Raw genomic sequence first — 22,381 nt, 5'->3', positions numbered from 1 at the left:
TTGTTTAGCTCATTGGTTGTCTTCACCCCAAAAACAAGCTCAATTGAAGCAGAGTAATCAAATGACACCATGTTCATCGTACGTTCTACACGTTGCTCTCTTTTCATGTTATCGCTTCTTTTATTTTTTTGTTTCTCGTTTCGTTATAGTTAGAAGTGTATTTTAGCGTCGGCAATTTTTTTTTTTCTTGGAATTCGGCTGTGCAATGGAGTGAAAAGAGGAAATGCCATTGAATGCAATATTCTTTTTTCTCTTGTTCATTCGATTCATGGCTTGGTCGCTGCTCTTTTGTTTCCGTCATTGATTAGAAAGTCATAAAAAGGCGTTCTCATTCGGACTTTAACTCTGCAAACGCCGTCCATTCTACCTGGCCTGCTACTGCTGCCGCTGCCGATTATGATGATTCGGCCAAACATATCGGATACCACAACAACAACAGTTGCAAAGCACACACCATAATTTTCATTGAAAACACAACTGGAGAAATGCATCATCTCGTGATCGGTCAAATTTCTTCTTTGTTGTCCCATGCCAATTTCGGCGCTAAGCTGACACGAAAATAAAAAAAATCGTCTAACATATTTGACAAGTGTGTGGCACTAAAACGGAACACAAGCATCTTTTAAACACTATCATTTATTTCATTTTCGTTAATTTGGCAAATGTTGTTAGCGTGCCGCTGATTGAATTGATATTTAAGGTCTTGCATATGCCTGCCTTTTCGGTCTCTTTCTCTTTTATCCGGATACATTTTCGCCATTTACAAAACAAAATAAACATTTTCAGGTTTACCAACGATAATCATTATCTCTATCGTTTTGTGGCATTGTCATCAACACAAATAAACCGCATTCGGCTTGTGCACCTATTCTATTAATGCAGCACACACACGTAATATCTTCTAACCATGGGATGATTAAAATGTGCGTTTTACCATACGATCGCCGTAATTGCACCGATGTAAACTTTAACCATCGACTTTTTTTTATTACAAATGTTGTTACCAACGTGCCATTTCGGTTGTAATGCGCATCTTTTTTTTTTTTTTCAATTTCGAAACGTGCACACACATATTTGCGCAATCACATCGCATCGCTTTAAAAGGTATGCATAATTGGTGCGGCATAAGACAAGCACAGCTAGTTATTGTCAATATATTTATTGAAATGATTTTTTAACGAAATAATGTGGAGGAAAATATCGAAGGTTGAAGCAAAGTGACATGCAACAATTGAACTAGAAATTGAAACGAACGAAAAAAAAGTGAGAAGAAGTTGATGTCGAGTCGACGAATAATAACCACAAACGGCAGCGACATAAGTGTGATAACGAACAAATGACTGTAATGAAAGACGAGGCAATTGAAAAAGAGACGGAGAGAGAGAGAGAGAGTAAGCGCAATGTAAAATACAGTCGCTTGAATGAGGTGAGAAGAAAAATAAATAAAAATTAAAATTTTTGTTGAAAAAAAAGAAGACGGGCGCACGCTCAAAACCGATTTAAAAGGATCGAATGCAACAAAAACAAATAATAACCATAGTAATAAAAAAGTGCTAGAAAAAGAGACCAGCATCAATGGCATTGCTCTCTCTTTCGTTCGTGTGGTCGCGTAATGTTGCTGTTGTTATGAATAAAATGAACGAAAGAGAGACTTATTTGATTGTTGTTGTTATGTGTTCTTTTTTTCGTCATCGAATGCGTTGTAATTCAATTTCACAGCATCTGATTCGTAATTGTTTGAATGCGCTTGTGATGTGTGTTTTCATTTGGTGAAATCACTTTTATTATTTTATTGCTATTGCAGTCGCATTTCGTTTGATGTTTTTTTTCACTAAACGATGCCGCGGCACATTGCATCGCACAAAAGTGTCGGATAGAATTAAAATGGGCGATTGAGAAAGGGAGAGAAATGTGGCAAAAGTGAGTTAGAAAAAGAAGAATAATAAAAAACAACGAATACACACAACAACCCGAATGAAAAATATGTGTTAAATTGAAGTGAATTGTATAAATGCATCAAATGATATTAAGTGGTGTGTGCTCGCGCAGCGGCAACGGTGACGGCAACAGTGAAAGAGACTTGCACTGTGCGCGTACGATTATATGGCTGCAAGAACGGTGTCAAGAATTTTAATTTAATTGTAATCATTCGTTTTATCGTTTAACCATTAAATGACTTTGTTCATTGGCAGAAGTTTCTCTATTCATCGTCACCTAAGCGCATGCTAGCGAATGTGCACATTCATTTGTGCACTCACTCTCTCGCTCTCTCTTCGCCTCTTCCTCTCTGGCTGATCGGCTAAAAATAAGCTTTTGTTTGCTCATTTGTTTTGCCTCTGCTCACACGCATTTCCAATTCCATTCCATTTCGTCGTGGCTATTATTCATTTTTAAATACAACAACTCCGTTACATTTTACGCCATACCAAACTCTCTCACTCTCTAATGTGATCAATCTTTGATTGATTGTTGTGTTTGCCGTTCAGCGAAACAAACAGAAAAAAATAATACAGAACACGTATTTGAACAAACAACAAAAAAAACACACAACAACGACTACGACGACGAAAAGACTTGAGCAAACAAACGCTCACTCATTTCATCTCATTCGACATTCACACTTGCTGCTACTGCCGCACTGCACTTTTTTATAAATAAGAAGAGAAAAAAAAAACTCAATCGGTTTCAGAGTTAATTGCAATGCAACCGTGCTCTCACACATTCCATTTCTCGGTTGCTCGTTCGCCCATTTGCTCTCTATCGGTTCGTTGATCGATGAATTTTGAATGAAAGAGAGTGAGCCAGAGTACGCACGCGGTGTCAATAAAAGCGAAATTGAATAATTTATATAAAAGTCACATGACGAACAAATAAAATCCAGTGATGAACAACAGTCAAGAAGATGTTATCAGGATGTTGTATATATATATTGTATGCAGTGTGCACGTTGAGCAAATAAAAATTTAATGAAGTATTCGAATCGGGCTAAGCCTTGAGACAAAGTCGGTTCTTTTTTCTCTTCATCGTTGCTAGTTTTTTTTTTCGTCTAACAGCGCAATAATCTAGAGGTCGGTCGGAATACAATGGCAATTGATATTGAATGTCATTTCTTATTTCGAGCCGGCTCACACAATAACCACCACGATTCGATTGGTAATTCTCGCTCTCTCTCTCTCTCGATTGGTGCATGTTCTCCCACTGACTGTCACGCACTCACATTTTAAATGAAATGAGCGCGCTTTGTTTTTTCAAATCGATACACTGACAAAGAGACAGAACTTAAGTGGTTTTTTGTGCATTTTTCAACATCAATTTATTTTTTAAGGAAGAAAGAAGTGGAAAATCAACAGCAACAACATTTTTATTTCTTCAGTGACACGCAAATCATGACTTTATCGAGAAATCCCAGGATTTGTGCATGCAATTTCCGTCACAAAGCTCATTTCTAATTAAAGTCATTCGCTCTTTGATGTAACGAAGTATATTACTCGCACACAAAGTGTGTGTGAGTGTTGTTTACATGTGCTCGAGTGTTGTGCAATGTCATTTCCATATGAATCAATACTATTATGTTGGAAATGAGGATACGAGGAAGATGAAAAAAAAACATTATTTTCAAAATATTTCAAACATATGGTATACATACAAGATGGAAAATATAATTCAATATCCATTTACATTTGCATTAGTAATTATGTTACAGAGGACGATGATGTTTGCCGCTGATGATGATCGATAGATGATATTTCATTTCGAAGAAAAAAGCAATTGATTCGAATGCCGCTGTCAAATAAAATCACATTTATTTCTATATCTCGATAGAATGAATCGAATTATATATGTGTGGAATTGTGCACCTTTTTCCCATTTACTATGATGTGTTGTGATGATGTCAAGAAAGAGTAAAATATCAATCGAATATCTACCCCGAAAGATGAGAGGCAGCCACGAACGGCGAAACGAAGAAAAAAAACAACATAACAGACAGACAGATAGAAAGACATTCGAGCCGAATAAATTGAGATTTTTGTCTCATTTCACTGGAATCCCTATCACAAATGAACACACAAACATACACACATTTTTCGGTGTGCTTGTGCGCGCGCATGGGCAAATGTGTCTTTTGGTTGGTTTGTCCTGTTGCTCGTTTGCATTGTATATATGTGTGATGTGGATTAGGATTGTTTGTACCTTGCTGATATATATATATTTTCTTTTTCGAGTTCAATTTCTGTTTCGTTGTTCGTTCTCTTCACGTCGTTTGTTTTTTGAATATCAGTTAGATGTGCTACTGTTACCATCGGTACAATAAATCCAATTTTCAACATCGTCGAACGCGTCTACATGATTGGCTTTGTTTTTCACTTTTGTCATCATCATTTTCTCGCTCACTTGTGTGTCCCTAAATACTCATCAGAATGTGAATGAACCGAGCTACCTGTTGCACATTTCTTTCCCATCATAATACAATCATTTTATGAACACATTTTTGTTGATGATGGTCAGCGTTCATTTTTCTTATTCCATTCTAAAAATGAGATGATCCATTTGAGACTTCAAACTTCTGTCATACTTCGTTAGTGTGTTACATTTATTCTGTACTCAACTCTCGTACACGGTTTTATTTTGCCGGCATCACGCAAACGAAAAATGTAATGGAACCGAAATACGCGCACACAAAAGGGACAAAATGTCATCGAAATGAATATGAATGATGAATGCGGGTTTCTTTTATTCCTATCTTGAAAATACACATACACATTAAACACCCGTCTTACCCGTGCACGTACTAGATCCCATACAGATTCATTTTTATCTCATTGTTATGTGCGCTCACTAGAAAACGATATACTTTCTTGTTTCTTGTTGGTGCTTGCCCATTTCAGCATTTCGGTATCTTATAGAGCTAAGGTCGGTGTATGTTCATAGCTCGCAATTCGATGTGCTTGTATCAGAAGAGTCAGTTCATTTTGGTGGATTTTACATTGCTGTTGTTTTGTTTTATTTTTTTTTTGTCATCGTTGATTCTCTTTTTATGAAGAGACAAAGCCAACATCAACACGATGTGTAAAGAAATTTTGTGCGATTAACTTTATTTATTGCTGTATACCCTTTCGGTTATCTTTTGTCACATTAATATCTCGTCTCTCACATTTACTCACACGTTACAGTCAACGTTCGAGTCTCCTCTTTCATAGCCATGTCGTTATAGTCGTTGATTTTTTTTTCATTCCATTCTTAATTTTTTCCGATTCTGTTTTCTTGGTTTTGTTGCCTGTTGTTTTAATTTTTTTTTTTTTTTGGTGACCGAGCGTATCTCTTGCTTCTCTCTACCTTGCTCTTGTTATATAGTTCAATATGCGTTGGTTATGTGTAAAAAAAACTTATCTAAAAATAGATGCAGTTGAGCAGTGGATGTGGTTGGAGTCGCGGGCGCGCACTCATTCGTTTCCATAAACATGAGCAAAGCCAAAATGAAATGAGTAAAATGAACGAGAATCTAAAGAGATCAAACACAGCAGAGAATACGGTGTGCGCCCTCGTTGTCGCTATTTATTTTAATTCTTGTCACTTTATTCTTCATTTAATTGATGTGAAAGAGTGTGAGCCGGCTGAGTTTTTCGGTGAAATGTGAAATAGGATATCTGTTGCTCGATTTATGCGTCAACGTTGGTGCGCATTCGTTCGCTCTCACTCTCCTCATGCTGATTTTGATATGTGATATAACCTGCTGTTATTGTCGGTGCTACTGCATTTTTCTTCTTGGCTGAACTTTGAAATAAATATATATTTTATGGATGTGAGAAATGGGAACCACTTTTTGATTGCTTCTAAACGAATCGTTTTCGCTGTAGTTTAGTAGTCTAATTAATCGCGTGATATTTGAATCGTTATTTTTCTTCTTCTTTTTTTACTCTTCTCCACTCTTTCTTTTCGCTCTCTCACTCTCTCTGTCTCCATTTGTCTTTTCTTTTTCATATACTTATTCTGCGCTGAATGCTCTGCCTCATTTCCATCGCCGCGGTATTCGGTGTTTTTCTGTCTCTTTTTACTGTTTCAATGGAATTTGAATTTGCTACTTTTGATTATCAGCGATCTGGTAAATTTATGCAAAACGCTATTCCCATTTAATTTAGTGAATAATTTCGACTATGATATCGTTAAATTACATCGTTATCGCCAAGAAAATTTGTTCAAACACCTTTTTCTGCTTGCTTGCCCATCAAACTTTTCGCCGTCAACGACGACGACGACGACGACGACGACAACGACGTTGTTGTCAATATTTTGTGTTATGTTGGTATAATTTTTTGTTTTCTGGTGTTTTGTTGCTTCTTAACTGGCATTCTCGCGCGCGTCAATATTTGATATTTAACTTAGTGTACAAAACAAAATAAAGAACCCCGGTAGACATTATTTTTATTTCCACCGAAAATACACGGATCAGCCGAATATATAAATATATGTGTATTTTTTTACCATTTGTTTGCATTATGCGTACACTTGAAATGTTCATTCTTTAGGTGTGGTCGATCGGATCGAAAGGAATAAATAAAATCGTTCGCCTAGCAAAAGGAGAATGAGTGCGAGCATAAAGAGAACACACACCGTATGTGCAGTGCAACCAAAAGACGTTACAATAATACTCTTTAGTTTTTTTTTGTTCGTTCTCCTTCTCATTTCGGTATATTGTTGTTATTTATTTTTATTCTGTTTCTAGTAATAGATGCGCGCGAGTAAATAAAAGTCATAAAATGCCCAACTCTAAACAAGTCCCACTGAATTAATGACGAAATTTGAAACTCTTGGAAATTAAAAGACAAATAGACGCGCCCGTCACATAGTTTCTTTTAAACCCAAGAAAGTATCCAATAAAATAAAATTCGTTGAAAAAGATCTCTCTCTCGCTCTCTCGCAATAACATTAACCATACACATATCAGTAGTTAAATGGTTTTTTTAAAGCTTTAAAATTCACCAATTAATTAAATGGCTATAAAACGATGAATTTCAATGCGCTTCGCGTAAAATTTCCGTCGTATTTGTACGGAAGATAACGTAAAAAAGGATCTTGACCATTGGTTAGTGTTGTCGGGTCTCTTGTTATGGTTTATTTTCTGCACTAAATTGCACGCGTATTGCAATGACAAAGACACCAACGACGACCGATGTTGTGATGCAAGATTTTACGGTCGGTGTCGGCTTTGTTCAATACACATATAACAGCGAACATTACCCATATAAAATAATTAGCCAAGTTTTAGATCTGATTAAATAATTAGCCGATTGGTATCTGCTGACTTACAAAATGATCACAGCACATTAAAATGAAATCAAATAACATACACAACATTTAACGGCTTGAGATCGGAATAGACTTTTTTTTAAAACTTTGTTTTGTTAGCAAGAGCAAACAAACGACCGTTTATAAATGGAATAAGACACAAGAAAAAAAAACTTATAGGTTTGCTTTATGAATGTGTACATTTTTTTTCTCTCTTCATGTTGTGTGTGCGTGCGCGTTGTAGCCCGTTGTGCGCGCCATTCATTTGATGACAAATCACCCGAAACCGTTCAGTATATTTATAATTACATCATTTCGACATAAATCCCATAATAGTCTAATAAAAATGGTGCTGTATGGTCATTGGTGACCACCGCATTGCACTCCATAATACCAAAACGAAGAGAGAAAGATGAAAAAAATCAATGTGGCAATACGATTTTGACCATTTTCGTGTATGGTGGTGCGCTGTTGTAAACGAGCTCGATGTGACAAAATTTTACGAAAAAACAACAAATCAAACGCAAACCATCCAGAAACAGAGAGAGATTGCCAGTGTCTGATTGTTTTCTTCGCACACTGTTTACAAGCTTGTTGCGCGATCGTTTTTTTTTTTATTTTTATTTTTATTTTAATTTCATTCAGTGCCGCCTACTGTTTTGGTGTCAGCATTGCTAATTCTTTCACATCATTTCCATTTATCAAAATTAATCTGGAATGCATTATTGTTTTGATATGTGATTTTGTTGTTGTTGTTTGTCTTCGTCATTCGCTCATTTCAAATTTTGTTCGCACAAACTGCTGGACACGAGAAATATTCGCTGTTGTGGTTCCAAACAGAATATAGCGGCATTGTATGTAAATCAATTTTAGAGAAATTTATTTTTTTCTTTCTGCTATATGTGTTACGTAGAAAAATAGTGAATGGATTTAAAAAAAAAAAGAGTATAAAATCGTATTTCAATTTGACCTTACGACCGATTAAACAAGAACATAATACATCCGAAACCGAGCAAATCTCATCAAAAGGACGGCACAACAAATGAATTGGTGGCGGACTAATGGAAGACACACACAAAAAAAAACAACAACATGAAACAGCAATCGAACCTGCGTTCGGTAAAAGATGCAAAGACTTAGCAAATCAACTGTCACCGTTGGCACCATAAACGAATGTGCCAATGTAAAAAATGCGTGTGGAATATATGGGAGAATCGTTCCATTACGCGAACGCAAAATGACACATAGCCATTAATCACAACAATTTCGATGAATGTGAAAGATGTGGCTTGTACTGAGCCACTCACCGAATATCTTCTTGGTATACGATGCCTTCTTTTCTCGAAAAAGAGAGATAATTTTTCTTTGTTCTTGTCATGTACCATCTCTTAGATGGAAAGCAAACGAGAGGTAAAATACCATCGAAAATAAATAAAAACGATGAAGAAAAAAAACACAACAAGGAAAAGATCATTAGTGTCAACGATTTCGGCCATTGTATCAAGTATAAAATTACACGACAAAATTAATTGATGATATGACTAGTATTGCGTGGAACACACGCGCATCATCTCATCTAACCAACCAACACTCCCCACATTTAGCTCCTATAGTTATTTTATTTTGACACTTGAGTTTATTTTATTCTGTACACACATCATTAGTATTATGATATGCACATATAGATATAAAATATATCGCTACGTTTCCGGAATTTGGTATAAAGTCGAAGCACTTAAGATTAAACTGTAAGATGCGAACGAACATATATGCACAACGTTGAGGAAAATGGGAGCAATGCTAATTTTATCTTAAAGGCGAATTGATGTATGCAAGAGTGCGTGATATATTGTTTGTTGGTTCGTTACATTTTCCAATTTCCCCTTCGTCCCTCTTTAGGTATCGTGTTACATGTGCATGAATTTCGAATCGACCACAATAAGTCATATGTCATTTGAAGATGAAAATATAAATCAATTTGGTCATAAAGTAAGTCAACACATTCGATGTGCGAGCAACATGGAGTTACATAGAGAATTGAACACAACGAGGCCATTTCCAACAGAGACATTAAATGGTTACCCTGGAATTTTAACCGCATTCACTCGGAAAGATGCTCAACGCAAAGACAAAATGACTTCGTTGTCTTAGAAGACCATAAAATTCCAATGAATTGGCTGACATTCCCACCAAACTTGGTTTTTCAAGCATAAAGGAACTCATCACCACACACACAAACTCATTAACAATTTCAACATTTCGCCCAAACGAAATTCCACGTAATTCAAATCATTTATCTAATTCATTAGACACCGGTTCATTTCGGATTTTCATGAGCTTTGCCAACAATTGTGGTACGTAATTTTTAAGCGAAAAATAAGACATGAACGATGAAGGTGAAAATGATGACAGAGCCAATGAAATACAGTGATTTGCAACATAGATTACTGCTGATTTTTTTCTTGCTCGTTTCGAATAAAGGTGAAATGCGCACGAAAAGAACACACACACGGGGGGAAGTAATCTGTTAGAATGTGTAACGATAATTTTTACCATAACATTTTTTTTCTTGCTGTTTTACGCTCTTTTTTCTGCGTATTTTTCTCTTCTCTGCGATGACGAGAATGATTCTCAAGTCATTTATGTTACTCTATCTTTGTTTGATGAGCATAAACTAGAGAAAGAGCCACTTATGTGAACTGCTATATCTATCGCTGTAAATGGTTATGAGAATTTTATTTCACTAGATATAGTTTATGGGGTCTTAGTTAATTCAAGAAACAAAAAAAAAAGATGAAAAAAAAAATCAACAACAACATTACGCATATATAACAAAGTCAACAAGCTCAAATTTGAGCAACAAAGTCATGAAAAAAAGGCACGTAAAACATCATGAACGCATACATGCGCATACAATACAACATACCAATTACCGCAGCATAGTCATTAACTCATTAGTATGACTGGAAGATTTGCTGGTCGTCGTCATCGTCGATGTGTAATAGGAAAAACGTTCGTTCGGTCTATTGCTCGTGGTGCTGGTGCTGGTGCTCTGTGCGCCCGGTTATAAGATAGAAAAAGATTGAAGCGACGAAAAGATCAACCAGCCGACCAACCAGCAAATGAAATTAATGCAAACACCAAAATAAGTCGTAATCATGTTTTTAGTCATTGTTTATGGCATATGTGCGGTGTACTGCAATATGAGTATGTGAGCGCCTAAAAGCAAATAATATATGAAACAAAACGAAGGAAAATAGAAACAAAAACAAAATGAAAACAAAAAAAAATCTAAGAAATTCATAAAACATTTTGTTACGTACGCGAGTACTCGTTCCATCTGATTCACCCAAGCTAATCTTTCACGTGAGAAACATATTGAAGCGTTCCAATATTTAGCGTTTCGTTACTGTTGTCGTTGTCAAATTCTTTCATCATATACTCTCGCACCACATCAAGCCCAAAACATAGGCACACCATAAACACATCCAAAAGCACGGAGAGAAGCAAAGAGACCATATGTGTAAAGTGTATAGTTAAGTGTGCGGTACAGTATTTTCAACAGTAATCGCCATATGAGTTTTTGTGAATGCTCTAACAACTTAGCGACCTTATGCATCAATTTTCATGTTAATTATGTTAACAAGAATTTTCTCATATCAAAACCAACTAACCTATGTAACCTAGCCACTTAGCATTTGGCTTGGTGAATGGGCAACCGAACGAGCCAACTAGCGAGACGAAACAAACGACAGCACTATAAGGTATAAGCCCATATCGGTCAAGCGTTCAAATCTCCAATTGATTGTTCTTTAACTCAATTTGTATGGAGCCCGTGCATATGCTCTGTGTATGCGCCATCGTGTTAATCGTAAACAATGGCGCAACGAAGAATAAAAGCCCAAGTGAACTAAATCTAATAAAGTTTGTGTCATGTACTTGCTCTTCTGGCTGGTTTGGAAAATTCGTGCCAGCAAATTGATATGGTTATATTTTTGTGTACAATATGATCCTAAATTGGCTGACGAAAAATACGAAAAATTGGCCCGGTTGATGTGTCACAAAATGACATTCATGTCCACCTGAAAACTGTCTCACTCTCTTCCTCTTTTTGCTCTTGCTCCTCTCACAAAATTAATATTCAGTTCAAAGCTCCAAGTCAACTTAAATTACATCACCTGCTTTTTTCCCATGTTGGCGTACGCAATTTTCTTTGATTGTTTTTTGCGTGTTGTTGATGTTGTTGAAAAGTCAAAACACAAACAAGACCCATGTGATTTGATATTCACACAACGATGGCATAGCATTTTAATTGATTGGATGGAATGATTGCTGTTTTTTTTATGGTCGGTTTTTGATTTAATTTGCGTTGTCGTCGACGTCGTAGTTGTGATTTTTATTACATTTTTTATTTTGTTCTGTGTCATGTTTTTTTTTGTGTAATCGTTTGGTTTTCATTTCATGTTCAAGTTTTGATTATGTGTATTGTTAATGGCTTTGGTATAAATGTTGATTTGAAATGTGTTTTGACACTTTCCCAAGCGTTTAAAAACCCATAAAAGTTGACAAAAAAAAATAAAATAAAAATGCGAGAAGTGTAAATAGATTTCTTGCTGTTTGATAATTGTTTTATATGGGTTGGTGTGTATGAGAAAGCTTGCGGTTTTTATGTCCACCTTTTTTCGGCTATTTTTTTTAATATTTTGAAATTCTCCAAACTGAATGTAGCACTTTCCAAATGATGCGATGTGGATGACGAGAATATGTTATGCCTCACCTACATTTTCCAATTTTTCACGTTGTTTCATCAAAACAATTTAGGTTTATACACATCGTACATGTATCCCCGATACAGGATTCATCTCGTTCTATATGACGGTGCATGAGCATATATAAAAGGTTCATCATTCAAAACTTTAATTACAGTTTCAACCAAGTGAACGAACATCCAAATTTATTGGAGCAAAGTTTGCATGCACCGATTTTATTGTGAATAAAATATCGATTTTTCATACACTTCCCCCTTCTACTCAATTCTCTATTCCGTTTCCATCTCTCTCTATATATTTTTTTGTTTGCTATGAATAAAAATTGAATAACTTTTTTTTTGTCGTTGTGTTATGTGTTTCGGATTTTGACTGTTGTTGTTTTTGATTTGTCGATGTGTTGGTGATCAAATGAACAAATCGAACAAATCAAAGTTTTAATTAATATCACAATCGATTATTCTGTAATGACAAAGTTTTTCGTTTGTGTTGAAAATGCGAGCAGAGACCGTTTGGTTGATTAAACAAATGCATTTTAATGCAGTAACCATAAATCTTGCAAAAATTGTTGGGAAATTAAATTTTCAGATCGAATGACATCATCAATACGGCCTGTTTGGTAGAGAGAGAAAGACGAAAAACTGGCATAGCGGAAGAGGAGAGTTTTTCCGAGTTTTGCAACGGACAGTCAGACATTTTTGCGGCCGGAGCCTTTGTTGCGGTATTAATTTTGTGTGACATAACGTTCTCGGAATTGCCAAACCACATTGACCAGATATTTTAGTTAGTTTTCCTGATTGTGTCCGTAATATTTAGAAAGTTCAACATGAAAACCAATCAAAGTTCTGAGGCGAAACAATGCAATGGATGCTATGCATAACAAACATCTTTTTACTATTCTCAGCCAAAATTCTTCCACATTTTCAACTTTGAGTCTTTTTTTTTCTCTCTTTCGTTTCTTCTTTATTCAATTCATTTCGAATTTAATGCTTTTTTCCATTTGCTATGCATCATTATAATATACAGTTACTGCATCTGGAAATGTTCTAATTTTCAAAGTCCAAACTAATAATCATTGGATTAATGTGCCTTCTTTGTACCGTGTCATTTTAATAACATAACAATGCAATTTAAATCGCAATGAAGTTATTATAATTTCTAATTACGATGGAATAGTTTGGTTTTTGTTTCATTTTCATTTTCATTTTATTATTTGTTCGTATCGCATGTCGATGCCGAATGACATAAATATAATTATCAAGTATTAATAGAACTAGAAAATTACTATATTTATAGCGAGTGGTGCATAAATTAAATTACTAGAATAGAATGTTTGCAAGTTGTGGATGGTATTTGTGCATATGTTATTTTCAAGGGTTCATTCAATGCATGCATATATAGTCGGTGATGATCGCCAATTAGTAATTAAAACAATATGTGATCTAATGCCAATTGACCTCGTTCATAAGCAATTCAATTAGATATATCTCCACCGAATTATTGGAAATTACCTCATTCGACCATTAATAACGAATATTGCAAATTCCCTTCCTATTGAATATTTCGCACATTTCATTTTGCCTGTTTTTTTATTCAAACCGTTATTTTATCTAGTTGCTTTACAATCACACCAAATTTCTCAATTAAAAATCGAGCGATTTTTTTTTGTTAAGTTCTAAATACAAAACCAAAAATCCCCAGCGCACATTAATAACAATAATCGTAATAATAATCGAATGGTGAGTGGGATTTAATTGAAGTGATCGGTACTTTGAACTAATCGGATGAAATTAGCATGCGAAAAGCATGTCTTGCCATATTCAAAGTGTTGTCGGTTTTCTTTGGTATCAGCAAAATTTATCATTTTAGGGCAACGCAGTTGGGTTGGGTTCTCACGCGCTGTGAAATACACAACACACATTTTCAACAATTTCAGCTTTGGTTTGGCTGACAAAGTTTTCATGGCAGATGTGTAAATAATGCCAAATCGTTTTTGGTGGATGGCAAATAACCAAAATGTAAATAATATTTTTGGCAACATTTTAGTATATAAACGGAATATACACATTCAACAAACTGAAAGCTTTGACGCTTTCTCACATCAACTTACAACTACTTAAAAAAGTTTTGGATTCAAGAGATTTTCCAGTTTAACAGAAACACCATCACCACCGTCGCTGCCACTGCCACCACTGCCACCACTGCCACAGTAATAACTGTTTTGATGTGAATACGAGAATTGCAAGTCGGATTTAACCGAGAAAAATTCAGAAACAACAAGTTGAAGGAAAACACGAAAACTGATGATGATGTAGAACGCAAAGCAAAACAGAGATTTCGCATGGATGAAGATCTAAGGTTTTTTGCTTTGGTGTAACAAAAAATTGATGATTATAAACGCAAATTATGTTAATTAGTCAAAGCATAAAAATTATTTACGTAAAGAAAAAAAAAGTTTTCTCAACAACAACAATTTCCATTGTCGATTGAAGAAACTGTGCTGCTGCGTTGGACGAACGGTAAAAATAATTTGTTCCCTTTAAATTGAATATGTTGCTGCTTGTTATCGCTCAGATGAATGCTGCCTACATTGAATCGATATTATTCCGAACCTGATATCACCGACATCATCATCGGGCCGCATTCACTGTGTGTCGCATTCTTGGGACTCTTGGCCATTGAATAATCGGAATTTCAATCATTTTCTTCTATTTATATACGCGCCGGCTAATTTGTGTTCGCTTTCAATTAAAAAATGTTTTTCCTTCGCGGAAAAAGAAACAAATAAAAATGAGACGAAGGCGAAGAAAAAAAATGCGAATCGCATTCAATCCATAAAGCAATAAACAACAATTATGTAAGACATACCTAACCATTTGAAGCGAAACTCTCAAACTCTTCGATTTTCAATCAGACATCAAACGACGATGATGTCGGACGAATGAACGACGGCGAAGACGAACGGTGTGTATTGCCAATTTCAAGACAATAACAACAGAAGCAGACAGAAGAAAACTTCACTTGAACAGCAAAAAACATATAAACAACAAAACCAATTGAATTGTGCAATTCACGGTTTGTACTGATTGTTGATTATTCGTTTCGGCTTATGAAATTCGATGGTGCACACGGTGTGCGGAGCTCTCTTTTTCTCTTTTTTTCTTCGGTCATTACTTAGTCAGTTAGCAGTAGCAAAATTGAACCTATTATACTTTACTAATTTGAATTTGGGTAATCAATCGTATTCTCGGTTTTTTTTTTGCCTCGTAATATTCGGTCTGGCACTCTCAAAAAACCTCTGTTGTCTTGCATGTTTCTTTTGAGATTGAATGGAAATGGCGTACGCAAATTCGATGAATTGACCTTTTTTTTCCTTTCAGAAAATCGAATTTTATTACGAAAAAGTATGTGTTCAATCTGTTTTGTCAACCGCATGTTTTCGTCTTCTTTGCCCTTGCCCATTCGCTTTGATGTAGACGATGAGATTGAGAGAAAATTGAATCCAAATAGAAGGCGATGAGATTAAGGTCTATAAAGCAAATAGCTTATAAGCAGACCAAAAATCCATATTTAAATTAATTCTCGATGAAAGAAAAATAGAAGCGAGAGATAGAGAGAGATGGATATATAAAAAGCTTGTGCAGATTTGAACCGATGGCCCGTTTGACCGTATCTTCATGGCTCGTTTCATATTGCCATAGTCGCATTTAAATGTGTGTGAAGACAGTTTTTTTTTATCATCATCGTTGTTGTCGTCATTTTGTCAGTAAACGTTGTGTGTCTTGTTGTTTTTCTTCATTCATTAACCATGTTAAGTTTCTGTACGTTGGTGTTTTGTTGTGTCTCTTTTTTTCCAAAATTATTAGCGTGAGAAAATCATATATGTACCGTTAAGAGTTTCGCCAGTGTACAATCCATAAACTTATAAGCTCATTACATCTAATGCACACACAAGAATTGGTAGAAATGCCATTATGGTTGTGTGCTTATTTGGCACAACGGCATTATTTTCCACCATGCGATAATGAAATGATCCATATTTCCCAAAATGGAAATCATCATCGTTTGACAGATTTAATTGTGCGCATATCGTTTTATTTTTTTTTTTTTCGTTTCGACATTCATTCCAATTAATATAGCCGATATTCAAATTAAATTCTCTGCTGAATTTGTGAACTATTTTAAATCATCAACAACTATAGACAGGCACCGAGGGGAAAACACTCTCGAACATAGAATTCAATTGGAATGTATATGTGAATGTATGTGAGGAGCGTGAGTGCGACTTTTTTTTCTCCTCTAAATATTCATTTCGAAAGATTGGCCGGTCGATTTCATACCGGGAAGCGGCAATGCAACGAGAAAAAAAACAAGTTCAACCAAATGTTGGGAACAATGAAATGCACGTCGAAAAGGTAATTAAGTAAAGATTTCATTCTGATGATTGTTTGTTTATTTTGTTTTATTTGCCGTTTTTTTTCTCTCGCTCTCTTTTCATTCCGGCTCGTCGCCACTCATTCGCTCACTGTCACTAATTATTTTTCTCGCTCGCTTGCGCTCTCGACATTTTACTTTGCACAAGCTGTGTCTCTTCACGGTATACTTCCTTTCTAAACGCTCGCTGTTTTTTTTTTCGCTCTCTCACCACTTCACTTGAAAATTCATTCATCTGTTTAGTAACATCTAATTTGGTGTGTTGTTTAAAAACGTGCTTCGAGTTAAAAAGTCTCAGAAACAACAGCAAAAACAAAAAAAAATCGAAGCAAAGCAGCAAAAAAAACATTAACACATACACACAGCACAAACAACAACCGCACTGAGACGAGAGTGAAAAACAAAATCATTTGCACGGGGGGAAATCGAGAGACAGTAGTGAATAGATCCATCAGTACATCATTTCGTGTGCATGACACATTCATCAAAAAAAGAACAACAAAAAAAAAACGAAAAGAAAATATGTTCATTTAAACACACCATCGGTAGTATGGTTTGGCTGCTAAAAGATCTTCTTCATTAGCTTCCTATTTCATATGCAAGAAATGTGGCCGAGCGAATGAACATTGCGATTGGAACACCATTTAAATATGCCAACACGTTTTTTCGCCTTAACTTTTGTGGATGTCTTCGTCGTTCATTGTCATCTTTTTTCCTTTTTTTTTCTTTTCTCGAATACGCGAATATGACCGCTATCACATCTTGTCGGTGCTCTCAGTACCAATATAGATATTTATTTGCATTTTAGGTTACAACTCAATCCATCTTTCCGTTGCTCGTTCATTCTGTCCCCATGAATACATAGCTGGATTGCGGTTGCTCAGTATCCGGGTGTGCGATTGCATTTTTGTTATGTTTACAATATTCTTTTATTGAATTGAGACCGAAACGGGAAGATTAATTTTCAGTTTTTGTTGTTGTTGTTGCGCTGCCATTGCGCTGATTACTTTGGATTGTGGTAATGTGTATTCACAATGCATCCGAATCCTTGCTCCATTCAGCCCATGCCATGAATCGTCTTTCGAATGGTGATTTCGTCCGTGCCGATGCTTTTTTTTCGCTCTCTCTCTCTCTCTCATTCCTGCTCTCTTTGCCGGTCTTCCTCTCTCGCCATACTCTCGTAGATGTGATTCTTTTGTGTCGTTTTTCATTCTTTTCGCATCTCTCTTATCACACATCTCACACTTCTGCGCTTCAGTGAATTTTCGAGCATTTCAATGCGGCGTTGGTTGTTTCTATCCTCATGCACGTACATAATGTCATTATTTTGCACAATGTACTTTGTTCAGTCACCGTGCGTTGTTGTGCTTATTTCTCACTCACTCTTTCACCATAAAACAGTTGTATTGTCGCTGTGTCGCTGTTGTGGTCGCCGCCTTTTTTGTATGTTGCATTTTGCTTCTGTATCATCGCCTTCTTCTCGTTGGATTTTTTTTTTCTCTTTGCATTTTCAACCATTGAATTTATTTGCTTCAATTCTTCTTCTTCTCATCACTTCAACTTGTGTTCACTTATTCGTAGATATGAGCAAATGAAACCGCATGCAAAATTCATAGCACAAATGCGAATGCATTCTTTGGAGAATTCTATGTGATTAGAATCAAGAATTTGTACACCGAATAGCTGTTATGTTCGGTAGATTGCATGGTGTTCATGTGTGAAAAGTGCGCCGTCAAACCGACAACAATAATTGGTCAAGTCAATGCAAACCGAAACCTTATAATTGAATGAAATAGAAATGAATGCCTGAACTGTTCACATCATGTTTGCAACGGAAAGAGTAAATAACACAACATGCCACGTATATTGGCAATATTTTTTCTTTTTTGACTGATTTGCTAGTAGAAAATCGACTCTATCTCATTTTAAATTCACTTGAAACTTAAATATATTTTGGAATAAACATGATCCATTTCAATTTGTATCCAAATTTCTAATTTACTTTAAAATGCAAATCGAAATCATTTTTATTTACAGTAAACATTGGACATATTTTATTTGACATAAATTGAATTATGCTTTTGTGAGAAGCCATTCAGCATACAAATCAAAATATTGGCTGAGCTCGTATATAGAAAGTACACACCCTTTCGAACCTTATTTCCTGAAAGAAGAACTTTTCAATTTTTTATCACTCAACTTAAATTTGAGCGTACGCCGAGTTATAAAAGAGTCTTTTATGGCAGCAAAACGGGATTTTGGATATTTCCTACGAAATTCATTCCAGCTGAAAACCAATTATCAATTTAATTTCATATAAATAATGATTTACATTAATACAATCGTCCTAATTTACCTTACAGCCACATCAATGTGCTTGAATCCAGCCCTTTCGGCAATTATATTTGAGCTGTCCGATGTAAAAACGGATGATGTCACTTCTATGTCATGTTTTCTGCAAATTGCTTCCCTCGCTCTCAGCATTTTTTCACCGATTTTACGGCCACGATAATCAGGATGAACCAATATCCCATCACTTGACAAATAATAATCAACGTTATATGTACTGAAGACATCAAAATCAAATACATCGGCCATATCGGGCTTTATCTAATGATATTCAAATGTGTTAAAACTCGAATTTATTGAATCATTTTTCTTATCCAATTTTACTTCTTCGAGAGATTCATTATTCGGTGTCTGCACATACAATAGATTAACGCCCACCAATTCTTCTGATCCATCACGTCCAATTTTGAGGCAACATACTGATAAATTGTAATTGATTAGTGACCGCCAACAGACTTTATCGTCTTCCTTCTCAGTCGTTCCAATATCTATTTTATCACATTTGCAGAATGTTTCAATATTATAATATTCAATAAAGTGATAAAAATGAAAAACATGCCAAGCGACTCGGTCATCGGTTCCAATTTGTTGTAATATTCTGCCATTAAGTTGACTGCGTCATCAAATTTGGAAAAAGGTATATCTTGAATGCGATACTCAACCATTTTTGTACTGTTAACGTCTTTGTCATAAAATATCTCATAAATTTCATCTGAACTTGATGATTCGCCATTTTTTCGTTTTAGTTTTTCCGATTTTGTACCGATTGTTGCCACGATAAGACAAGCTCCAAAGAGTATCACAACGATCAAATTTCGATTGAACATTTTTTTCCACTTGAAGTAAAAACAATTGTCTAAAGGACGTGTTTTTTTTTTTAAATTGCGGTGATCGATTGATGGAAAATTATTCACGATTTCTAATATATTTGTTTTCATTTAATTAACATTTACAGTATGTTCAACAACAACTATAATTTTTTTTAACCCGAAACAGTTCGACAGTTACTATATGGTCGCAACTGAACTGGAGCATATAGAAAAGAGGCAAATTGCACAAAATTGAGTATTCTGTTTTAGGATTTTGAAAAAGTCCCAAGAAAAATGTAGGTAATAATAAATTAAAAAGAATTTTTAAACTTTGAAAATGACCGAAAAGTAATTTTAATTACCAAAAGAGTCGGGTTAAAAAATTATGAAATATTTGAGCTACATTCTTTGAAATGTCATAACATAGTCAAAACTCATGACATAGCTAAAGTAAAATAAAAAACATCTGTACACAACACAGACGTGAGTAATTACAATAAAAAATGTGTATTTATCAAATATCAGTTTTACCAATAATTTCAGGGTCGGGAGAAGTTCTCTAGAATGAATTACAAATTATTGGAATTCAGACATATTATATAACCACTGAAATATGACACCAATTAAGAAAACCAATTTGAGATTGATCTATAGAGAACGACGCGTTTAAAAATTTAGTAAATATTAAGAACTCTATCGATGTTAGTATATTGACAGTGTAGAACACGGATCGAGAGATTCTTTCTGTTTTTCACAAGTAATTAAATCACTATCGAAATGTTTTCATTTTTCATAAATTACATTTGACACGAATTGCTGTAAACAATACTTTGTGCTCTATTCAGAAAAATACATTCTTCGAATATCTGACAAACTTTTGATGTCATTATGTGGTATCTTAAACTTTAGTAACCGACAAGTTATGCATGAATCTTTTATGTCAGCAAACACTGATTCAGGATTATTCCTGCGAAAGTCATCCCAGCTGAAAACCAAAATCAATTACTTTACGACGTTTCGAGTAAATCTGTTTTGTTGTTTTAAATATTAACCTAACGGATCTGTCGACATGCTTGAATCCAGCCCTTTCGGCAATTATATTTGAGCTGATCGATGAAAAAACGGATGATGTCACTTCTATGCTATGTTTTCTGCAAATTGCCTCCCTCGCTCTCAGCATTTTTTCACCGATTTTACGGCCACGATAATCAGGATGAACTATAATCCCATCACTCGTCAAATAATAATCGACGTTATATGTACTGAAGACATCAAAATAAAATACAACGGCCAGATCTGGTTCAGTCTAATGATATTCAAATGTGTTAAAACTCGAATTTATTGAATCATTTTTCTTATTCAATTTTACTTCATCGGGACATTCATTATTCGGTGTCTGCACATACAATAGATTAACGCCAACCAATTCTTCTGATCCATCGGGTCGAATCTTAAGACAACCCACTGATAAATTCAATTTTAATACGGATTCCCACCAGAGTTTATCTTGTTGTTGTTCGCTCTCAACATTGATGGTGTATAAAATTCAAATGATTAACAATGACAATGTTTTGAAAATATATTGATTATATAGCATGGGAATCGCATACCGAGCACTTCATTCATCGGTTCTTGTGTGTTATAAAATTCAAGCATTAATTTCAATGCATCTTTAAATTTCGATTCAGGTACATCTTGAATACGATACTCAACCATCTTTGAGCTATTTACGTCTTTGTCACGAAATATCTCATAAATTTCCACTGAACTTGATAAATTATCATTCTTTTCAAAACAATTTGGTGGTTTTACCGAGATAGTTTATCAAAAGACAAGATGTGCTCCGAAAAGTAGGAAAATTGCAACTTTTGGATAAAACATTTTTTTTTTGCTGCTAAAACAACTGGAGAGAATTAGTTTTATTTCTGTTAATGAGTTGTCGAATGTTTTCGTTTCATTCAAATGTGTTCTTATTTGTTTTTTAAATTGCTGATAAGCAGACGTAATAAAATTTAATTTAAATTATAATGATAATCAAAAACACGTGTATAACAAGATATGTTCGTCAAAAATGTGAAAATCATTTGAATATTCATTATTTAACAAAATATTCTTCAGAATTTCATTTGAATGATATTAATTGAGTGGAAAAAATATACATCATGTAAGATCAAAAGTTTTTCACCATTTAAATTGTCGTCGTTTCAGTTTCGAAACGAACACTCTGTTTTCTGTACATGTTCATCCTTTGATGGCTTTGAAATAGTTACCTCTACTCGAATTGTGTATCCATTTGAGATAAATTCAGAAGATTTCATCTTAGCGAGCCAAAAATCAACAAGATGAAATGGTGATAATACAATTCACACTTGCTAATCAAGATTTTCACTTGATCATTACAAGCTAAGCATCTCAAATGCATTTTATACACTTTACGCGGTAGGTGTTGCATGACACTTGGAAAATCCTTATTCATTTATGCTGTTGTGTCTTGTGTGTATGTTAACATAACGTAAATAATCATTTAAAATATATTGCGTTCGGTCGATTCGGTAGTAAATCAGAGAGATAGAGAGAGAGAGAGAGAGAGAGAGAGAGAGAGAGAGAGAAAGAGAGAGAGAGAGATGATTGCGAGTGCGTTGCATGAACCTTTGAAAATGGTGTGTGACGAAAATGTATAAGGGAAAGTGTTTTAAATGAAATCAAAACGAGGATAGAATTTTCAACGTGATCGAGCCA

General features: G+C 35.0%; 2 protein-coding genes across 2 annotated transcripts; both read right to left on the bottom strand.

The window, feature by feature from the left end:
• Positions 1-18,462: 18,462 nt before the first annotated feature.
• Positions 18,463-19,756, bottom strand: LOC116352560. The gene is made up of 4 exons (XM_031785258.1): positions 19,393-19,756; positions 19,158-19,321; positions 18,841-19,094; positions 18,463-18,771 (listed from the first exon to the last, which is right to left on the bottom strand). Exons 1-4 carry the CDS (start codon positions 19,658-19,660, stop codon positions 18,642-18,644), a joined length of 816 nt encoding a protein of 271 aa, XP_031641118.1. The 5' UTR covers positions 19,661-19,756; the 3' UTR covers positions 18,463-18,641.
• Positions 19,757-20,428: 672 nt separating this feature from the next.
• On the bottom strand, positions 20,429-21,358 carry LOC116336780. Its single transcript, XM_031760899.1, has 4 exons — positions 21,253-21,358; positions 21,012-21,148; positions 20,695-20,948; positions 20,429-20,627 (listed from the first exon to the last, which is right to left on the bottom strand). Exons 1-4 carry the CDS (start codon positions 21,356-21,358, stop codon positions 20,480-20,482), a joined length of 645 nt encoding a protein of 214 aa, XP_031616759.1. The 3' UTR covers positions 20,429-20,479.
• Between the last annotated feature and the right edge of the window lie 1,023 nt (positions 21,359-22,381).

The sequence above is a fragment of the Contarinia nasturtii genome, unplaced genomic scaffold (assembly GCF_009176525.2).
Source record: "Contarinia nasturtii isolate CC-2019 unplaced genomic scaffold, AAFC_CNas_1.1 Cnas_scaffold_187, whole genome shotgun sequence".
NCBI classification, from domain to species: Eukaryota; Metazoa; Arthropoda; class Insecta; order Diptera; family Cecidomyiidae; genus Contarinia; species Contarinia nasturtii.
This window is presented reverse-complemented; position numbering and strand designations above follow the sequence as displayed.

Excerpts from the sequence above, each read along its gene's own strand:
- LOC116336780 (XM_031760899.1), bottom strand. The coding sequence starts at position 21,358 with ATGGTTGAGTATCGTATTCAAGATGTACCTGAATCGAAATTTAAAGAT. Across the intron at positions 20,949-21,011 it reads ATAATGAATGTCCCGATGAA|ACTGAACCAGATCTGGCCGT; the intron begins GTAAAATTGAAT and ends GAATATCATTAG. Across the intron at positions 20,628-20,694 it reads CATGTCGACAGATCCGTTAG|CTGGGATGACTTTCGCAGGA; the intron begins GTTAATATTTAA and ends TTTGGTTTTCAG.
- LOC116352560 (XM_031785258.1), bottom strand. The coding sequence starts at position 19,660 with ATGTTCAATCGAAATTTGATCGTTGTGATACTCTTTGGAGCTTGTCTT. Across the intron at positions 19,095-19,157 it reads ATAATGAATCTCTCGAAGAA|ATAAAGCCCGATATGGCCGA; the intron begins GTAAAATTGGAT and ends GAATATCATTAG. Across the intron at positions 18,772-18,840 it reads CACATTGATGTGGCTGTAAG|CTGGAATGAATTTCGTAGGA; the intron begins GTAAATTAGGAC and ends ATTGGTTTTCAG.